Below are 17,688 nucleotides of genomic sequence, written 5' to 3'. Positions count from 1 at the left end.
GTACAGGCTTCCTCAGCTTGCCAGAGCTATTATTTTCTCCATTTCTCCTGAAAGCCACTCTCCATTTTGCAGGAGATTCATTGAGCTTCACTGTCAGAGGAATCCCTTTTCTAACTTTTAATAAGAAAAATGCTGCTCTGCCCAGGCAAGATGCTAGAGCAGCTTTTTTGGGACATATTTTCTGTTTTAAATCGTCCTGTGAAAACAATCTATGTGTACATCTTGTGGATTATCAGTCATTTTTATTCTTACACAGTCGTCCATGCCAAATTTGATTTTGCCAGATATTAAATAACTGCATCGGGCCAGAACATCTTGGACCTGTGAGAGTGTGTGTTTTTAAACTAAAGAATACTCTTTCAGAATAAAAAAAAACAAGTGGTTCAAAAACACATCTCCACTTACTCCTAATGGACCTCTTCAAATGACACCTATTCTTGAAAACAACAAATAAAAGGACTTTCCAGCACTTGATCAGCCATTATGACTCACAGGATTTCTTTGAGTTCTCTTTCAAGATCCTCTTAATATTTTTACTTACTGAAGGTTTTTTGCTGCATAAATTGAAGGTCTTTAATGGTGTTGGAGAAAGACAAAACAAGTGAGTGCTAAATAAACCAGAACAGTGAACAGGAAATGCAGAGAACGATTACACATGCATTCAGACGGGATCCTGGACACTGATAGCTCCTTTTTTCTCTTGTTTTGCAATAAAGGGGCTTAAATTAAAACTCTTCACATGCTGTACCACCTCCGAGAAAGGAAAAAAAAAGAGGACGAGGGGCCAATAAATCGTCTTCACTACTGCTACTAAGAGCTGAGAAGGCTGCCAGATGGATGCTGATGTTTTAGGAACTCCTGTGGTGTTTGGTGGAGACTAAGCTGCTACTTCACATTTTACACCACCCAAGCAGTGGCAAAAAAACCTCAATCAGGGTGTTTGAAATCTGTGCAAGGCGGAGGACGTGTTCGAGTCACGACTACTCAAAAAAAAAAGAGCGTGCACGCCTTCACACACGTTTAGCTGCACAATCAGCATATTTCTGCTTTAATTCTTTCGCCTTCCTTGCAGCAGCGTTGCTTGTACGAGTCACGCGACCCTGCACCTGAAGTGCAGCGTGTGACTCATGCATCAGCTACACAGACGGCAGAGCTCAGCGTGACAAAACACACACACAGTCGGTCGCTGCAGTCCCACCCACTCAAGCACACACCCAGCCTGCATGCAAATAGGGAAACACATAAAACTGAGAGCAAAAAATCATCCCACCATCAGTTCTACAAATTTATCTCACTCCATTTTCCCTCCTGATCTACAATTGTAGAAGTCATGAAATGTAAACAATTACGTAACATTAGATAATAATATAATTTCAACAAAATTATCCAGATCTTATAGCACTTTTCTGTAAATATATAATAAACGTGGATTGAGTATGCGTGTTATTTATTTATACGGACAGTGAGCAGGAATTGCTCTCCGATGTAACCTTTCCATATTGGTATTTTGACACCTACACCACAGAGTGTCACATGATGAGTGAGCTCTGCAGGACGCCGGCCACACGCGTGCATGTATATCAGGGATCAAGACACAGAAAGAGATTTTTCATTTCTGGTTTTGTCCACGGCTGATGGTTTGTAACAAACCTGAAGAGCTCGAGCACTATACAACATCTATAAAAAAATAAATAAAAGTAGAAATGAATACAAAGGTTTTTCATTATCTGGAAAATTTTTTTTAATCAAACTTGGGGTATTAGGATTTGGCTCAGTTGAGTGGATCACTAACGCAAGCTAGTTATCTGCTCCGAAGAACAACTATTTTTAAACAGTTTCTAACCTGAGACTGACATGGAGTTATCACCTACTGTACGTTTCCATAGTAACGCTCCGTGATAGCATCTGATAAAAGGACTAAATAGTAAGCTCATCATGCTGGCAGTATTTAAACACTTAGAAAGCTCTACGATTATTTTCCCAGCAGATGGTTTCTGTATTTTTCCAGAGAAAAAAAAAAGAGTGCCAGAAGCAGTTCACAAAAAGAAATTATATGGAAGAAACAAACTCATTGTCCTTCATAGGGGGAATTTAGAAACAATGGAATGAAAACACAAAGACAGCTGTAAGACAACGTGTTACTGAGGCTAACAGCAATTGTTTGCGTCAGAGAACAAACGATTCCTTAAGGAAAAACACTTCTGTCTTTTCAGCTCGCCATTCCCAAGGACTGCACATCAGGCGAGGGACATTATAATGCAGATTTCTTTGGTCACCTTGCTCATGAAGTTGGTACCATTTTACAGGGGAGACAAATGAACAGTCGGTGGCTGTCAAAGCAGTTTAAAGCTATTTTATTTAAAAAAAAAAAAGAAGAAAAAAGTCACCACCTACTTTAAAGAATTAGACACACACCAAGTGCTCGAGGGAAAAGTGGAGGACTAGCAGGAGAGTTTGATCAATGCCGAACTTGCACCTTATTTTCCGCACCATAGAGCTTATAGGCGAACTGTCAATACATGATCTATTTTTGAAATTATGTATTATATAAGGCGTAGCGAACCTTAAGACACATTAAGCGAGACAAAAGAGTCAGAGATAATGATGTCAGTCAGACTGTGTGTTCACAGTATCTCTAGAACTTGTTTGTAACACACAACAATTAGCCACGATAAAAGTGTTAGCCATGGTAGTGTATTCACTTGTACTTTCATCCTGTGACCTTGTTTACAACATGTAAAAAAACAGACTAATACCAGTAAAACAAACATCAGTATGACTAACTCCCAACCTTGTTAGTAACACGTAGAAAAAACAGCCTGACACTGCTAAATGTTAGCCATGTTAGCCATGTTAGAAGCGTTAGCCAAATTAGCATTTTCACAATACCTGTAACTTTAACCTGGAAACTTGTTCGCAACATGTAAAATACAGACTAATGCCACTAAAACACATGTTACTATGATTAACTGCCAACATTGTTAGTCATGTGTAGAAAAAATAGTCAGACACCGCTACATGTTAGCCATGTTAGAAGCGTTAGCCAAATTAGCATATTCACAATACCAGTAAGTTTAACCTGTAACCTTGTTTGCAACATGTAAAATAAAGACTAATAATACTAAAACACACGTTACTATGATTAACTGCCAACATTTTTAATAACACGTAGAGAAAACAGCCCGACACCGCTACATGTTAGCCATGTTAGAAGCGTTAGCCAACCTGTGTGCAACATGGAAAAACAACTGACACCGCTGAAAAAAAACTTTACTGTGACTATGTAACTCCCAGCTATGTTAATAAAAAAACAGAGTCCGACACTGCTACTTGTTAGCTACATTAGAAGCATTAGCCAAATCTGCGTATTCACAAAACCTGTGACTTGTTTGCAACATGTAGAAAGCCGAGTAATACCAGTAAAATAAAAGTTATAATAACTAACTCCTTACATTATCAATAACACATAAAAAACACAATTTGACACCAGTACTCGTTATCCACATCAGAAGCGTTAGCCAAATTAGCGTATTCACAAAACCTGTAACTTTCAACCTTGTTTGCAACATGGAAAAAAAAGTACTGATACCCCTAAAACAAACGTTACTGTAATTACGCTAACTCTCAACTATGTAAGTGACACATAAAAAAACACAGTCCGACACACTACATGTTAGCCATGTTAGCCACATGAACATATTCACAATAGCTGTAACTCCCAGACTGTCTTTAACTTTGCAAAACAAAAGTTACTTCAAACTAGCTTTCAAACGTGTTTGTAACAAGAAAAAAAGTAAAACAAATAAAAAGGTAGAGACTGATACATATTAGTTGCATTAGCATATCCATAATTACACCCACCAAACATTTTGATAGAGGACCATGTATCTGTCAAAATCACTTCAACATCAGTAAAAACAACCAGAATAAATCCATATCTAAAATTAGGTGCTCTGGATTAAAAGGCACACTATATTTTATTTTATTTTATTTTTTATTAAAGCTTGTAAGAGCTTTTAATATTGCAGTAAGTACAGTAAGTGCTTTTGTTGTGCTTCATTCTCTGTGTCTTAATGTTTATGGTGTAAAACTTGACAAAAAAATTAATTAAATTCTCTTAGGTTACTGAGTTTCTTATCTGTTTTTGCATGTGATTTATTTTAATTAAACAAAGCACAGACTGCAATGCGTACAAAACCTAGAGAAACTACGCTAACACATACAACTGTTAGACAACTGAAAAGTTGAAAGAACATTTCAGCACACAGGGATTTGAATTAGAAATAATGCATAGAACAATTAGTCAAAGGTGTGCTAGCAGCCATGTTGTTTCATTTTACAAAATGCATTTTCACCACTTGGTCAGCTTGATTGGTTTTATAGTCCTCAGAGAATTTTTATTGGATTCATGTCGCAGGATAATAATAAATGGTCCCACTCCAACATCTTAAAGAATTTCCGATTTTTTTTTTTACAATTAACAGCAGAGAGTGTTAGGGTGAGAGTTCCTAAGGATGGAAACAGCAATTTGCAATTTACAGTATGAGCTCAGTCAGCAGTTTGCTTGCTGTTGTGGAGTACTTAACCTCACTACGGTCAGACATGGTCACCTGCAGGAGTAAGGGTAACAAAACACTGCTAAACCAAGGTCAGAGAATTGACCTTCTTGATGTTTCTAAAAACACTTTATGTGATTAATAGGACATGGTCAGTGCAGATTTAACACTTGATAACCTGCAAGAGCTAATCTGCACCACTGATGTGACTGACTCATTTAAAATGTCCATTTTTATTCATAATGTGGGTACATCGGCAATCACTTTTAAGTCTAAAAAAATGTCAAGAGGAGAAATCCTGCTTTTGCCTTTCTGTGTAAAACAGGGGTGTCAAACTCAATCACACAAGAGGCCAAAATCCAAAACACACCTCAGGTCGCGGGTCAAAAAGGATAAACTTTTATTGAACACTCTAAAACACATTTTTTTAAACTTTAAAACAGCAACTTTTTAACATAATTATGAACTAGTTATATAGCATTACCTGTGATAATGCTAGTGTGAATGCTGTAAGTTGAATTTGGCCGCTGAAGATGCTAGCTGAAATCACTCAAGCTAATGGCTGAAAACGATGAAGCTGATAGCCCGCTAGTATATTATTTAAATGCCATTTTTAGTCAAAAAACATTAAAAAAAAACCTGTAGCTGAAAAAAAATGCTAATCTTCTAAATACTACATTAGCCAAAACAGCTAGTGTGTAAATATCAGCCTAACTTCAATAAAGCAAAAAAAACTTTTAAAAAAGCCCAAATTGGCGAAAACAGCTAGCATGTAGCTGAAATATTAGATAAACTTCAAAATAGCCTAAAAATCTTAGTAGATACCAAAATGGTCCAAAAAGCTAGCAGAATGCCAATTTTTAAAACTTTAAAACCATAACTTTTTAACATAATTATGAATAATAAAAAGGCAGGAATATTTTTCCAGAATAAATCAGCTTGAACCTTAAATAACTTTCAATATTTTACTCTCCATAAAAATATATTTTGTCAAAATTATACAAGTTAAAAATAAGCGTAAGATAACATCGGGCAATTTATAACAATTAAATGAAATGATCTGGAGGGCTGGATATGATACCCGGTGGGCCGGATCCGGCCCCTGGGCCTCGACTTTAACACGTGGTGTAAATAATGGAAACATTTTACGTAGATTGACCCCAAACTGCTGAAACATGATAAAATATTGGGAAAATGCTTCATGTTGACACTCTTTCCAAGAACCTTTAGTTTTAAAATTGCTTCTTTTTTTCTTTTTTGTAACCCCATACACTTTCAACCATATTGGATCTCAAGAGACGAAATACCCACAGGTCTGTCCCCCTCTATTTTTGGCCTGCTGATGTGTAGTCAACACTGTGAGTAAGTGGTGAGGTAAGCAGCCAGCAGCTTAGATGGCTTTAGGCTTGTGTGATCTTCTGATGGATTGCGGCCTCTCATCACATAGATTGAACAGAGAGAGGGAAAGCAACTAGAGTAAAAAAGCCCAGAGACGTGTTTGATACAGCATCCTGTTATACCCCATAAGTATTTAATGGTTATGACCGTAATACGGAAACTATCAAGCCTTGCTTCTGCTGACCTCATTTCCTTCTCTTTCCCCCTTTCTGAGTCTCTGGTAACCAGCTTTCCCTGTCATCTGCTCGCCCATCTTCCCTCCCTATACTCTCCCCTTAAGCTGCTCGCCTGCGCATGCTGTCAGACACCGCTTATTCCCTGCAGACTACAAAACTAACAGATCTTCACATAGACCCCTGGTTTAATGGAAGCGAGGTAAGCATACTTTCACAGCTAAAAGACAAAAAGGAAGTCTTAGATCTAGAATCTACAAGAACCTCCGACAGAAAATTTCAAACACTTTTCTAAAAAAACTGGGATGACTAAAGGGAAAAAGCTATCCCGTTGAGCTGAACATCTCCTAGATTGATTATATCATGTATGCTTTTATCACAGTTTGAACAAACTTAATGGAATTTATCCGGCTGATTTAAATTACATAATATTTCATTAATATCCTACAAACAGATGTGTGCCAAGATCACATGCACATGTGACTTAAGTGAACTCACTGCTGTCATTTACTATATTCACTTTGGCACCAGCAATGTTTTGGCAAACGTCCAGCTCACATGAATAATTCTTTTAAAGGTTACAAAACTAAAAAATCAGCAACTTAATCTAAGTGTTTGTGGATTTATTTTACATTTAAACCAAAAATGGGGGATAAAGCTTCTTGAGATGAAACATCAGATATTCACCCCCTCCCTGAGTGAAAAGGGAATTCCTTATGACCTTTGCTCAATTCGGTCTCATCACCAGGCCAAATAATAAAAAGGTCCAGTAAAGTTTTCTCCTACTTTCATCACAACTGTACTTTGAAAAGCTGCCCTTTGATTTATCCTAATGAAAATAATAAACCCTTCCTGCAGCAATAATTATACGCCAACTCTCAGAAACGCTCATTAGCCTGACAATACAGTCCGACCTTGTCGATAATATGATCTAATTACAGAAATTCTAGTTCATGCATGTGTGCAGAAAGCTGCATTTTTACCTGTTTCTGGTTTTATTCTTTGCCATGCAGAATGTTTCTTTTTAATATTTGCAAAAAATAAGTGGGATGTGTTACAGTCTTTGGCTCTTGCTCACTTTCTCACTAAAGTCTTGATTTGAGTTCCATCTCTGTACCTTTTTAGAAGCACAGAACACTAAAGCAAGTTATTGAAGTTATAAATCTTATTTATTTGTATTCGTAAAACCTGACAAATTAGTCAGGAATTATGGTTTAGGTTCCAAATACCCCAAATCAAAAACCTCTACCATGACTATGTAAAAATGAGATGATAAGAGGGTCTGGTAAAGACAGCCTACTATAGCCTAAAAAATAAATGATGATATTAATAACCAGAAAAACAAAAACACAAAAACAAGATTTGCTGAAATGGTGTAGTGTTAGTGTTTCAGGAAATATTTAAACATTACAATTCGGTGTTGAATGGTAACGTAAACCAATCCTTGATAACTTGGAATTAAAAGTTGTGACAATCATGTAGAGTGATAGGAGAAAACATCAAGCCTCTGCAGCAACAGATGTAGGGGAAGTTGGCTTCTTCAAACTGCATTTCAGCAAGATAAATCCAATTATCCAGCCAAATTCTGCATCTTCTCCTTGGATAGAAGTAGGTAAAAGCTCAAGATCATTGCTAAAAAGTGATTCTTTAAGCTCCTCTTCAATCATCTACTAATCCATTAGGTTTTTCTGTTCCAAAGGGAGTCAAAGCCTGCTCCAGCCAACAAATACATTCATCTAATTGACGTTATGTTGTGATGAGAAAACATATGCAGAAAAAATATTGGAAGGATTATTCTTTAAAAAAATAAAAATTAAAAAAACAAAAACTCAAAAGTGAAAACACACCAAACAAAAAAGATGTTCACGTTTATTTTAAGATGACCTGCTGCCATGGCAACAGCACAACCACACTATTCGGATGTGTTGTTTATACTACAGCTCACAGAGCTGGTTTTCTTTTCATGCACAGAAAACCTTTCAGTGGAGATTCACTCAACAAAATAATGACCACTGTTATCCTAGAATTTGCTGGAGGATTTTACAACAACTTTCAATCATGGTTCTCCTGGTAGATCAGTCATTTGTGGCGTTAATGCATTCAGCATTAGAACATTAGGAATGAGCCAGACTAAACCTGAACCTGCTGTTTTATCAAAGATGACTCAGAAACAGATGGAAAATTAAAAAGATAACCACGGAGGATCATTGTAATCTAAACCGGACTCTACATTGGAGAACCGTCTATTGTTCCGAATTAAAAAAAAATAAAAAATCTTTATGTTGAGCAATACTCCACTGTTCTTCAATAAATGTTTTACAAAAGCCAGATGGGAAGTGTTTTTGATGAGTTTGGATCCATAACAGACATTCTTCAGATGAGGGGGTCCAGTGAGACGGAAATGTATGGGGCTAAATTGGGGCCAAAATTATTTTTAACCGAAAAAAAAAACAAAATTGAAAAAAATATTGGTGTATGACCAAAAAAAAAAAAAGCAAAATGTCAGAAACTTTTTGCAATTCTAAAATAAACTTAATTATTTTCAGCTTCAAATGTTCAATTTTTCAGGTTTCAAAACTCAAAATTTCAATTTCTAAACTTTTTTTTCATTTCAAACTCTTTTTATGCGTCTTCCAATCCGAAAATTTCAGTTTCAAAACTTTTGGCCCCATTGTGGTGCGTTGGTGAGGGGCTAACAGGACCAATCAAAATCGATGAAGGTGGTAACTTCAGTCCCGGTGCATTCACTGTGTCAGGATTCACTCACCCATGTCCCCTTTTGACCATCATTGGGACCTCTCTCCTGAGTATTAACCATCTTCAGCACCTTTCTCACTACAACTCCCATCAGCCACCGCTTCAGTCTTCTCCATGCATAGCTGATCATCATCATCCTCATCAGAACCACCAGCATTTATACTCACTCCAGCCGCATCAGTAGCCGGGTTGGGCTCCGGCACCCCCACGACCCCAAAAGGGACAAAGCGGCCAAGAAAATTAATGACTGAATATCTTCACAGAAGCTTTTAATGCTCTTATCTTTATTTTGCCTACAAAACTTAATTTGTCTTAACGCTACAACCCAAAAAATAGTTTAAAAACATAAAACTAGACCCATTACTTTTAATGCCTTATGATATCAATAATATCACGATACTGCAATAATTGATTAAAAAAATCATCTCTGATAACTCACAGTATATTGAAGAACAGATATTTTTTAGGTAAATATATTCCTATTTATTTTTTAGCATGAACTCAAACATATTAATCAACTTTTGTCTAATTTTGTGCAACAAATAATAGACACTTTTGTGAAACGTTGCTGAAATCAGTAATACTATGATATTTTGGCACACCCCTAGTGCCCAAGAACAACACCGGATTGGTCACAGCTACCAAAAGAGACATGATGTACTCTACATGGCCAAAGTAGTATGTTGGGAGTAGACACCAAGTCTAAAACTGGTGGCCAGACTGTAAATCAAACCTTCATAAATTAAGTTTGTGTTTGCTAAAATAAAAATCGGATTACCTTTTTGCAGGCTTAACTCAAAACCGCTGTCATGGTGCAGTGCTGCAGCTTTTTTCTCCACTGTACCAATAGCACAGACAATATTGTTCTCATAATTGTCTGGGTCCAATGTCTGCTGCAGAGCAGAATGTCACGAGAAAACTGAGTGAAGGAAGGAAAACATGCATATTTGTTAACACCCCTAAAACCTTTTTCTCCTGAAACATTTAAATTATCCAAATGACTGGTCTCTCTTCAGTCCTGACATTTAGCTAATGGACAGTCAGTGACACCTGGTCCCTACAGACGCTACGAAAAAAGCTCCATCCTTAGTCACCAGGTATTAGCACAAATCTGCATTTACAAACAGAGTGGTCTCTCTGGAGTTAGAGCAAGCTCTCAGATTATAGCAAATTCTCATAGATTTATTGCAACAGGCATTTACACTCACAAAAGTCATTTTAACTTTGTTGGAAATCCAAGATTTTTAATCCCATAAAGACCAAAACCAAGTCTTATAACATAATTCTGATCAAGTATCTCTTAGAACTAATTTCAGTAATTTCCATTTTTTTACGCATCAGTGGGAGTCAGAATGTCAGTGGTCTTGTATAACAAGTGCTAGGTGGTGGGGAACATAAGGTCAGTTCCAAGAGCCTCCTGTCTGGCCAGCATGACACGATTCCTGACCATAATAAGGTCAGTTCTGAGGCGGGCTTTGAAAGTGCTACCTGCAGCTGAGACTCAAAATGTCTCTAATTATCCTTTAGGTCACTGGCATGAACTAAAATAAACTAAAATATTATCACATATTTTGGTGTAAATGCAGTGTAGCTTGCAACCCTATTGGAGGTATAGTCAACAGAGCCGTGATGCTGCGCCAGCGAAAGAACAAAACCACAAAAACGGTGCGCGGTAAGAATGAGACAGAACCACAAATAGATTGTGATGCCTTATCAGAACGCAGATCTTTATGTGTTTATTCATTATCTCTACCAAATCTAGTGGAGAGGATTAGGTAATACATAGAGGAAAAGGATATACCTCCAATGTTATGGTAGGTTGCATATAATTTAATCGCTTGTACTAGTGCTAAAATGAACCAGAACAGCAATTTTGGGGAAAAAAAATCAATTTGGGGGAGAAAAAAAAAAAAAAAAAAAATTACTCCAAATGTGCCGAAAAAATTCCTCTTCAGCCTCAAAACAGCAAAAGTGTTTGACAAACTAAAAGTGAGAGCTTTCAAAGTCAACTTGACCTGACACCTGGCTCTAGTTTTGTCAGGTGACTCACTTGTGTAAATTTGGGGACATTTTCGGACCTCCAGTTACAAAATGTTCAAATATTTGGTGATTTTATGTTTCTTCATTGAGGAAAAAAAAATCAGCTAAATAAATAAAGCAAAAATTAAACAAAGATGAAAGCCATGTCCGGATTCCCACCACAATGCCCAACTACTAAAAAACTATGTAGTGTAGGACTATGTATATAGTGCCCTGGATATTAAAACAACATGCTCACTACTTTACTTTCGCTTTGCTAAAGGCCAGATATGACGTCACTGTGTTCTGATGATGAAAATGTGGATGGTTTGCTTAAAAAATACATTTAAACATGTTTTTTTTGCAAAAGTTGTTCGACCGCAATGCATTGTGGTGTATATTTGCTAATTTTGTGAGCTTTGATGCAAGCTAGTTTTTTTGCAAAGACTTCTGGGAAATTTTGAGTCGACTCTATTTTAGAATTGTAGATATGAACAGCACTAGAAAGTGGTGAACGCATTATAGTGCACTATATAGTGGGTAGGGGACATAGTCAACACCTACCATCACACTCCCATAATGAAACTTCCCCAATAGTTGTTTTAGCGAGCTGGGTTTAAACATTTGTTGAGTTGTTTTGGGGTTTTTTTGGTCAAAAAATATTAAACTGTCATGAACCGTGACTCAGCTTTAGTTCTATGAGCATGCTAAGCTAAATAGCCAACATTTTAGAATAAGTTTCAAAGGGAAAACTTTCCTCAAGCCAAACTGGAAAGTGAGCACGCCCACAAATCACAATTTCTGGCAGCAAACCTGCAGTTCTGGAACTGGCAACTGCACATAATAAGCCATCACAAAAACATTTAGTCCGTCAAAGAATTTCAAAAGCAACAAGAAAAAATAGAAAGTATTATCAAAAGTAAAGGATCCCGGACAAGCCCCCATTTATCACAATCTGGCTCAAAGTAAGTGACAAAGGAGGGATGCCACTCAGCATTTTATCTAATTAAAAGTGTTTTTAAAATATTAGTCAAGAATACATTTATAAATATTCAGTAACCATTCCCAAACCATGATGTCAGCATTTATCTCAAACAACCTCAAACTACCTCTCGAATGACTGTACTTTTTAGCCTTTTATATCTCCCAGTCAAAGAAAAAAAATATGATAAATGTCACATCATCTTAAACATAATCACAATGATAAAAAACAGCAATTTAAAGTTCAAGCTCAAGTAACAGCAATAGTTAAACAAATCTGTTTGATGTGAGTTTGCACAATGTGTGTGGTGAATGCTGGGAAAGTCACTTTTCTGACAAAATCTGCAGAGAACGCACTGTAAGCAGTGGGTGGATAGGAAAACATGGGGGTTTAGTGGGAGGCAGACAGTTAGGATGAGCAAAGGAAAGGGAGCAGATGTGGCCCCCGGGCTTAAACTGCTGAATCACCACGTCCGTTCTCATAACTTCATCACATTGTGAACCTGAAGCCCTTTCTCTGAAACCACACTTTGAATGACTGTCAAGCTTTAAAAAAATGAGAAGGAGAAGGAGGATCCCCCCCCTGATACACACATATAGTGTGCAAAGGAAAGACTCCTTAAAAATATAAAAGACAGATTCACAGATTTACACAAAACCTCCCCTCTGTCTTACCACCAACCTGAAAGACCCGGTATCGTCCCATCTCATCCAGACCTAGGTCAGTTACATAAGGTCTGTATGCATGCCCGCACCCAGAAGTCGCTGACAAAAATGTCCTCTTTCAGCTTGCACATTACAGCTTGATTTCCATTACGGGCCTTTTTGTGACACAGTCACAGAGGAACATGGAGGATGCACAGTCGGATGCGGAGAGTCACGATTTCTCTGGTTGCTTATGTAACACAACCAGTCAAGTTCTAACGGAGGATATGTGTGTCATTTGTTGATCCCGTTTGTACGTCATATTCTCCTCAGTTGCAATTCCTTTTTTTCGGACAGCTGGCTGGTTTCTGAGCAGTAAAGGGGGTTACATGAAATGTATAACTTCAAATGAATGACACTGCCTCCCATTACTGTCGTCTTTCCTAGCCGTGGTAAAAACATACCAAGACATTTTATCTCACATAATTGAGTCTGACGGGTGGAAATGACCAGTATCTAATTACCCTTTTCATCTTTCCGTCATCCATCCTGATCAAACCTTGTTTGCAAGTCACTGATGTGGGCGTAAAACGAGCTCTGGTTATGTTACAGTTGGGGTACATGGACTTAACAAGGCAACACTCTTGTAAATACGGAAATCTTTCCCAAAAGGAAATTAATTCCTACATAAAAACCGTTATTTTTGTTAAAAAGATATAATTTAGAGACCTCATCTTTCCATGATTTGCTATTATGCCTCTTATGTCGCACTTGATGAACAGCAGCTCCTGCTAGATGAATGTTTTGATCTCTGGAGCTGTCAGGAATCACCTGACATGCTCTTATCTTTCATGTCTGCTCGACTGACGTGAAGGAGCTTTTGTGATTTCATATTTTCCTGCACATTTTTTCCTTGTTTACCAACGTAGTGTACTGAAAGCGTCGAGCGGCTCCCTCCTGAGTGGAAAATCGATCACATTTAGCCAAATGCTGCTCTTGCCAAGTTTCAGAGAGGAGAGCCCCGTCTGCATTCCCAGCATTAATATTTATGTTCCGTGTGCTCTTGATAAAATGTCATTTACAAGAAAAATAGAAAAACACATTAAAATGCCAAAGAAGTTGCACTTTCCAGCCTTCTTCGCTTGTCTCATTTTGTTTGCTTCACTGTAGCTTACTCGCGTACAGAAACTCAGACTCCACCTGCGCCAGGGTTGTTGAAGGGACATCAACAGCAAGCCTCAACCTATATCCTCATCAGCTGCATTTTTAAAAGCTTATTAAAAAACTGCAACAAATTAGAGCCCTCAAACTGCCACAGCCATTTTGTTAAAGCGGAGTGTGAAGACAGCACATGTACTTAGAAATAACACTTGCCAGTGCGTTAAAATGCCCTAAATCCAAAAAGTCCTCATTTACTTGTGGAGTGGGAAGAAATAATCGGATGCGAATCCAGATGGATGCTCAGATATAACAGATATTATAGAAGATGGATTATATATTGTGAAGATGAGCATTTAGAAGAGTTTGAGGACATTTTATGTGCGTCACAGATGGGTACATGACTGAAGACATCCTAGAAACGTATCCACCCAAATACGAACGATGCCACCTTACTAAAGCCTCAGTCAAAAATTGGCCTTTATAGTGGAGCCGGTTATTAAAATGGGAGCACCAAATTTGGTATTGATGTACCAAATATCCAAGATTTTATAATAATAGTTTTCTGTCGGTAAGACTGGAGAACATAGATATTGAATATTTTTGTAGCAATTTAGTGTATGGCAGCCATCTTTAAAAATGGTCGCCATCTTGGATTTTGCTTGTGGCAAACTTGCTTTTCTGAAATAGAGCATCCTAAAGTACTGTCTGGAGCTGGAGCTTTGTTTGCCCCTCTGGTCACTGGTACATACTATATCTCCCAGCTGCCCCAGCAGACACTCTCCAGATGCCACTCAGCTGACTCTCATCTGATAATTACCTACCTGTTACTTAAGCAGTGCACAAAGCCTAGCTCTGCGTAAAGTATTGTTTTGTGCCACCTTGCCTGCATTACCGAGCGGTTCTACCTGGACCTGATCTCTGTTTCTGACCCTGCTTATTTTCTGATTGCCTGCCGCCTGCCCTGACCCTCGCCTGGACTGTGACAGCTCTAGTCTCTTCTTGGATGATCCCATGTTCATGATTGACCTCTGCCTGCCTGACTCTGATCCAGCTTTGTGGGGTTTTAGCTGTGCTCAGTTCCTGTCTGAATTAATAAACCTGCTGCATGGGGAACCAGCCGTCTGCCCGCTTGTGACCAGTACCTCTATGCCAAATTTGCTGGTTTTACCTCAAAAAGAATGATTTGTCTAAAGCAGGGGTAGGCAACCCCGGGCCTCAAGTGCCACCTTCTTCCATGTTTTCCAACATATCTGCTCTGGCATGTTCTTATTGGCTGGACACACCTGAACCAGGTAATCAGTCATGAGTAGGGACTCGTGACAACTGTTTGAGTGTTTATTTATTTTGTGTTGGATCAGGAAGAGATAAAAACCGGATGTTTGAAAATGTTCGGGTTTCTGACGCAGAAACTGGCATGGGTGTTTTGTTATCCTAATGTTAGCATGAGCTTGTGAGGAGCTACAAGCTAGTGGGAGAGTGTAAACAAAGGCATGCTGGGAATTAGCGTAGCTAAGTTCCGGGCTAACAGTCCTGTCCACAAGCCAAATGTGAATTTCTAATGAGATCCTACAGCTTTACAGAAAATTGACCTAAAGAACGACACAGGTTTTTAGATTTTGGCTAGCAATAGCATAATCATAATTATAAGACCACTGGGAAAAAATATACTTGAAGGGGGACTTTGAGATGCAGTCGCTCCTCTCTACAATCCTCCAAGGGCCAGACAACGTACAAACACATGTGACTGAGGCTATAGTATAACTTATAACCAGCCTCTTTGCTAGACCATTAATTGTAGATGGTGCTGTTTTTTCTTAAAACAGCTGCTAATGATAAAGTTACAGAAAGGTTAAATATACAGAAAGGATAATTCCTGCAGAATGTGATTTTGTCTGAGTTAAATTACTTCATAAAATCAAATCAGCATCCCATAACATCACTAAAGTCCACATGCATGCTTCAAACCAGATCCTGGACCAAATTCTCAAATGTGAATTAAGGCTTGGATCATTTACTTCAGACGCATAAAAAGTTCAGATCCACTCACCAGATGTTCGGCCAGCTTTTGTCACAAGCTGTCGTCATCTTTAATTTTATGAGTAGTGTCGGACAAATATCGCCTCATAATAACTCGATGAAGCATCCATTAAAGCGAAAAGGTCAAAACTGTTTCGTCCTTTTTTACCATGGCATCCAATAAAAGGTTCACAAGACTGAACCGCATCCAGATAATGACACCTCAGAACAAACTGTGAAATCTATCATCAGCATCCATTCACACATGCAGACAAAAAAAAAAATCATCTGGGTTGTGAAAATTCTATTTTCGGATTTCAGCGGGTGAGATGAAATTGTTCAGGGTCGCCTTTCAGTTGAACAACATTATGTTTAATTCAGAGGATCTTGCATTTTGGTTTGACCATGACCAACAGTCACATCCTGTCCAGCGAGTCCTGTGAGCCAGGGATGGAAACGTTGCAGCAGTCAAAGCATTTTATGGTGAGCATGAATGCAGCTTGAAGCCTCACGAAGTACGGTGCTGTGGGGGGGGAGATGTGTGAATCCAGACCCTGCAGAAAACCTGCCTCGTCTCCTCAGATTAGCTAAGGTGTTTCTCTTTTTCAAAGCAAATTTCATTAAAAAAAACTGAAAAATTTCAATTAAATGAATGATAAATGCTAATCGATCAGTGTTACCGCCCACTCCTAATTAAACAGGATGTTTTTAATGGTAAAACATGCTCTTCTTGGCTGATTATGATACAAATATTTTACATTTCAGTGACACTCACACAACTGCCAACTTCCACTTACCACTCATGCTGAGGCTCATCAATCACCAGCAGAATCTTGAACTTCTTGGAAAGCGAAGGTGAGGGGGCCGATTGCTCCACAAAGCCGGCGGCGGAGGCCGCCGTCTGTTTGACCACGTTGGTGATGGAGCTGAAGGAGCTGAAGAAGCCAGAGGACCCACCAGAGGACTGGGACTGCTGAGGCTGCTGGGCCGGCTGGGACGGACGGCGCTCCTGGGGGGCGGGGGAGCCGGCCGGCGCCTGGGATGGTGCCGGAGCTTTGGTCGGGGACTGGGCAGGTACGGGGGCTGCCCCCTGCTGAGAGGGCGAGGACGCCGTGGGCGGTGGTGCAGCAGGCGGGTCAGGCCGTTGGAGGTCCGTCATGTAGCCGTTGGGCAGGTTGGACATGAAGCTGCTGTCCGAAAGGCGACGGCGAAGGAAGTTCATGGCTGCGGTTGGATGGCTGCTCTCTCAGGGATCTTCCTTTCCGCTTTCTGTGAATGGAGCAGTAGCTGACTGGACCAGAGGTTAGATGAATGACAAAGCTGAGTGATGGAGAGCTGCTTCTCTGTTGGATGAGGAGCAGGAAGGGATGGATGTAGCGATGGAACAGCTTTGGTCCAGTCTTCAAGAGACAGCTCCCCAAAGTGCAGCAGAACAGCGCGTGTGTGCGAGTGTGTGCTGTTCCACCTCCTCACGCTTCCAAACGTGTGACGTGTGAGATTGTGGATCTGCCCGCAAGAGAGAGGTGTGGTGTCGCCCCCCGTCGGTGAGGTGTCGGTGCTCCCCCCCCTAACCCACCTCCTCTCCACTCAGCCTTCCTGCCTCTTAAGCTGCTGCGGGGCTGAATGTGCTCAGGAGATGCTGCCGTCTGTTTATCTCACCCCTTCCTCCGCTTCCCTTTCTGCTCTTTTTCCCCTCCCTCTCTTACTCGCAGCCGCCCCCTCCCCCCTCTCCTCCTCCTGTCATCATCCTGCTACATCACAAATGATGCTCCAGTGTTGTGCTGCTGCAACACTGTAGTGCTGGGAGCCGTGTGCAACCAGGGGGAGGGTGTTTCCTGGAGGCAGTTCCATGCATCCATCTTTCCACCTTTTGATCGGCATGCTTTCTTTCCTTGTATTGACAGAGGGAATTCTAAATCCTAGGTGTGATATAGAAGGATTTTTGAATCAGAGCTTAGTAGAAGATGCACTCATGGATCTAA

General features: G+C 39.4%; 1 protein-coding gene across 1 annotated transcript in view; it reads right to left on the bottom strand.

The window, feature by feature from the left end:
* The window catches only part of syn2b (synapsin IIb), a 91,119-nt gene extending 74,191 nt beyond the window's left edge, over positions 1-16,928 (bottom strand). Inside the window, exon 1 of the mRNA XM_024269322.1 lies at positions 16,504-16,928. Coding sequence (XP_024125090.1) covers positions 16,504-16,928 — 425 coding nt within the window. The remainder of the gene's footprint in view (positions 1-16,503) is intronic.
* Between the last annotated feature and the right edge of the window lie 760 nt (positions 16,929-17,688).

The sequence above is a fragment of the Oryzias melastigma genome, linkage group LG5, assembly GCF_002922805.2.
Source record: "Oryzias melastigma strain HK-1 linkage group LG5, ASM292280v2, whole genome shotgun sequence".
NCBI classification, from domain to species: Eukaryota; Metazoa; Chordata; class Actinopteri; order Beloniformes; family Adrianichthyidae; genus Oryzias; species Oryzias melastigma.
Note: the sequence above shows the minus strand (reverse complement) of the source record. Positions and strands in the feature narration are given on the sequence as shown.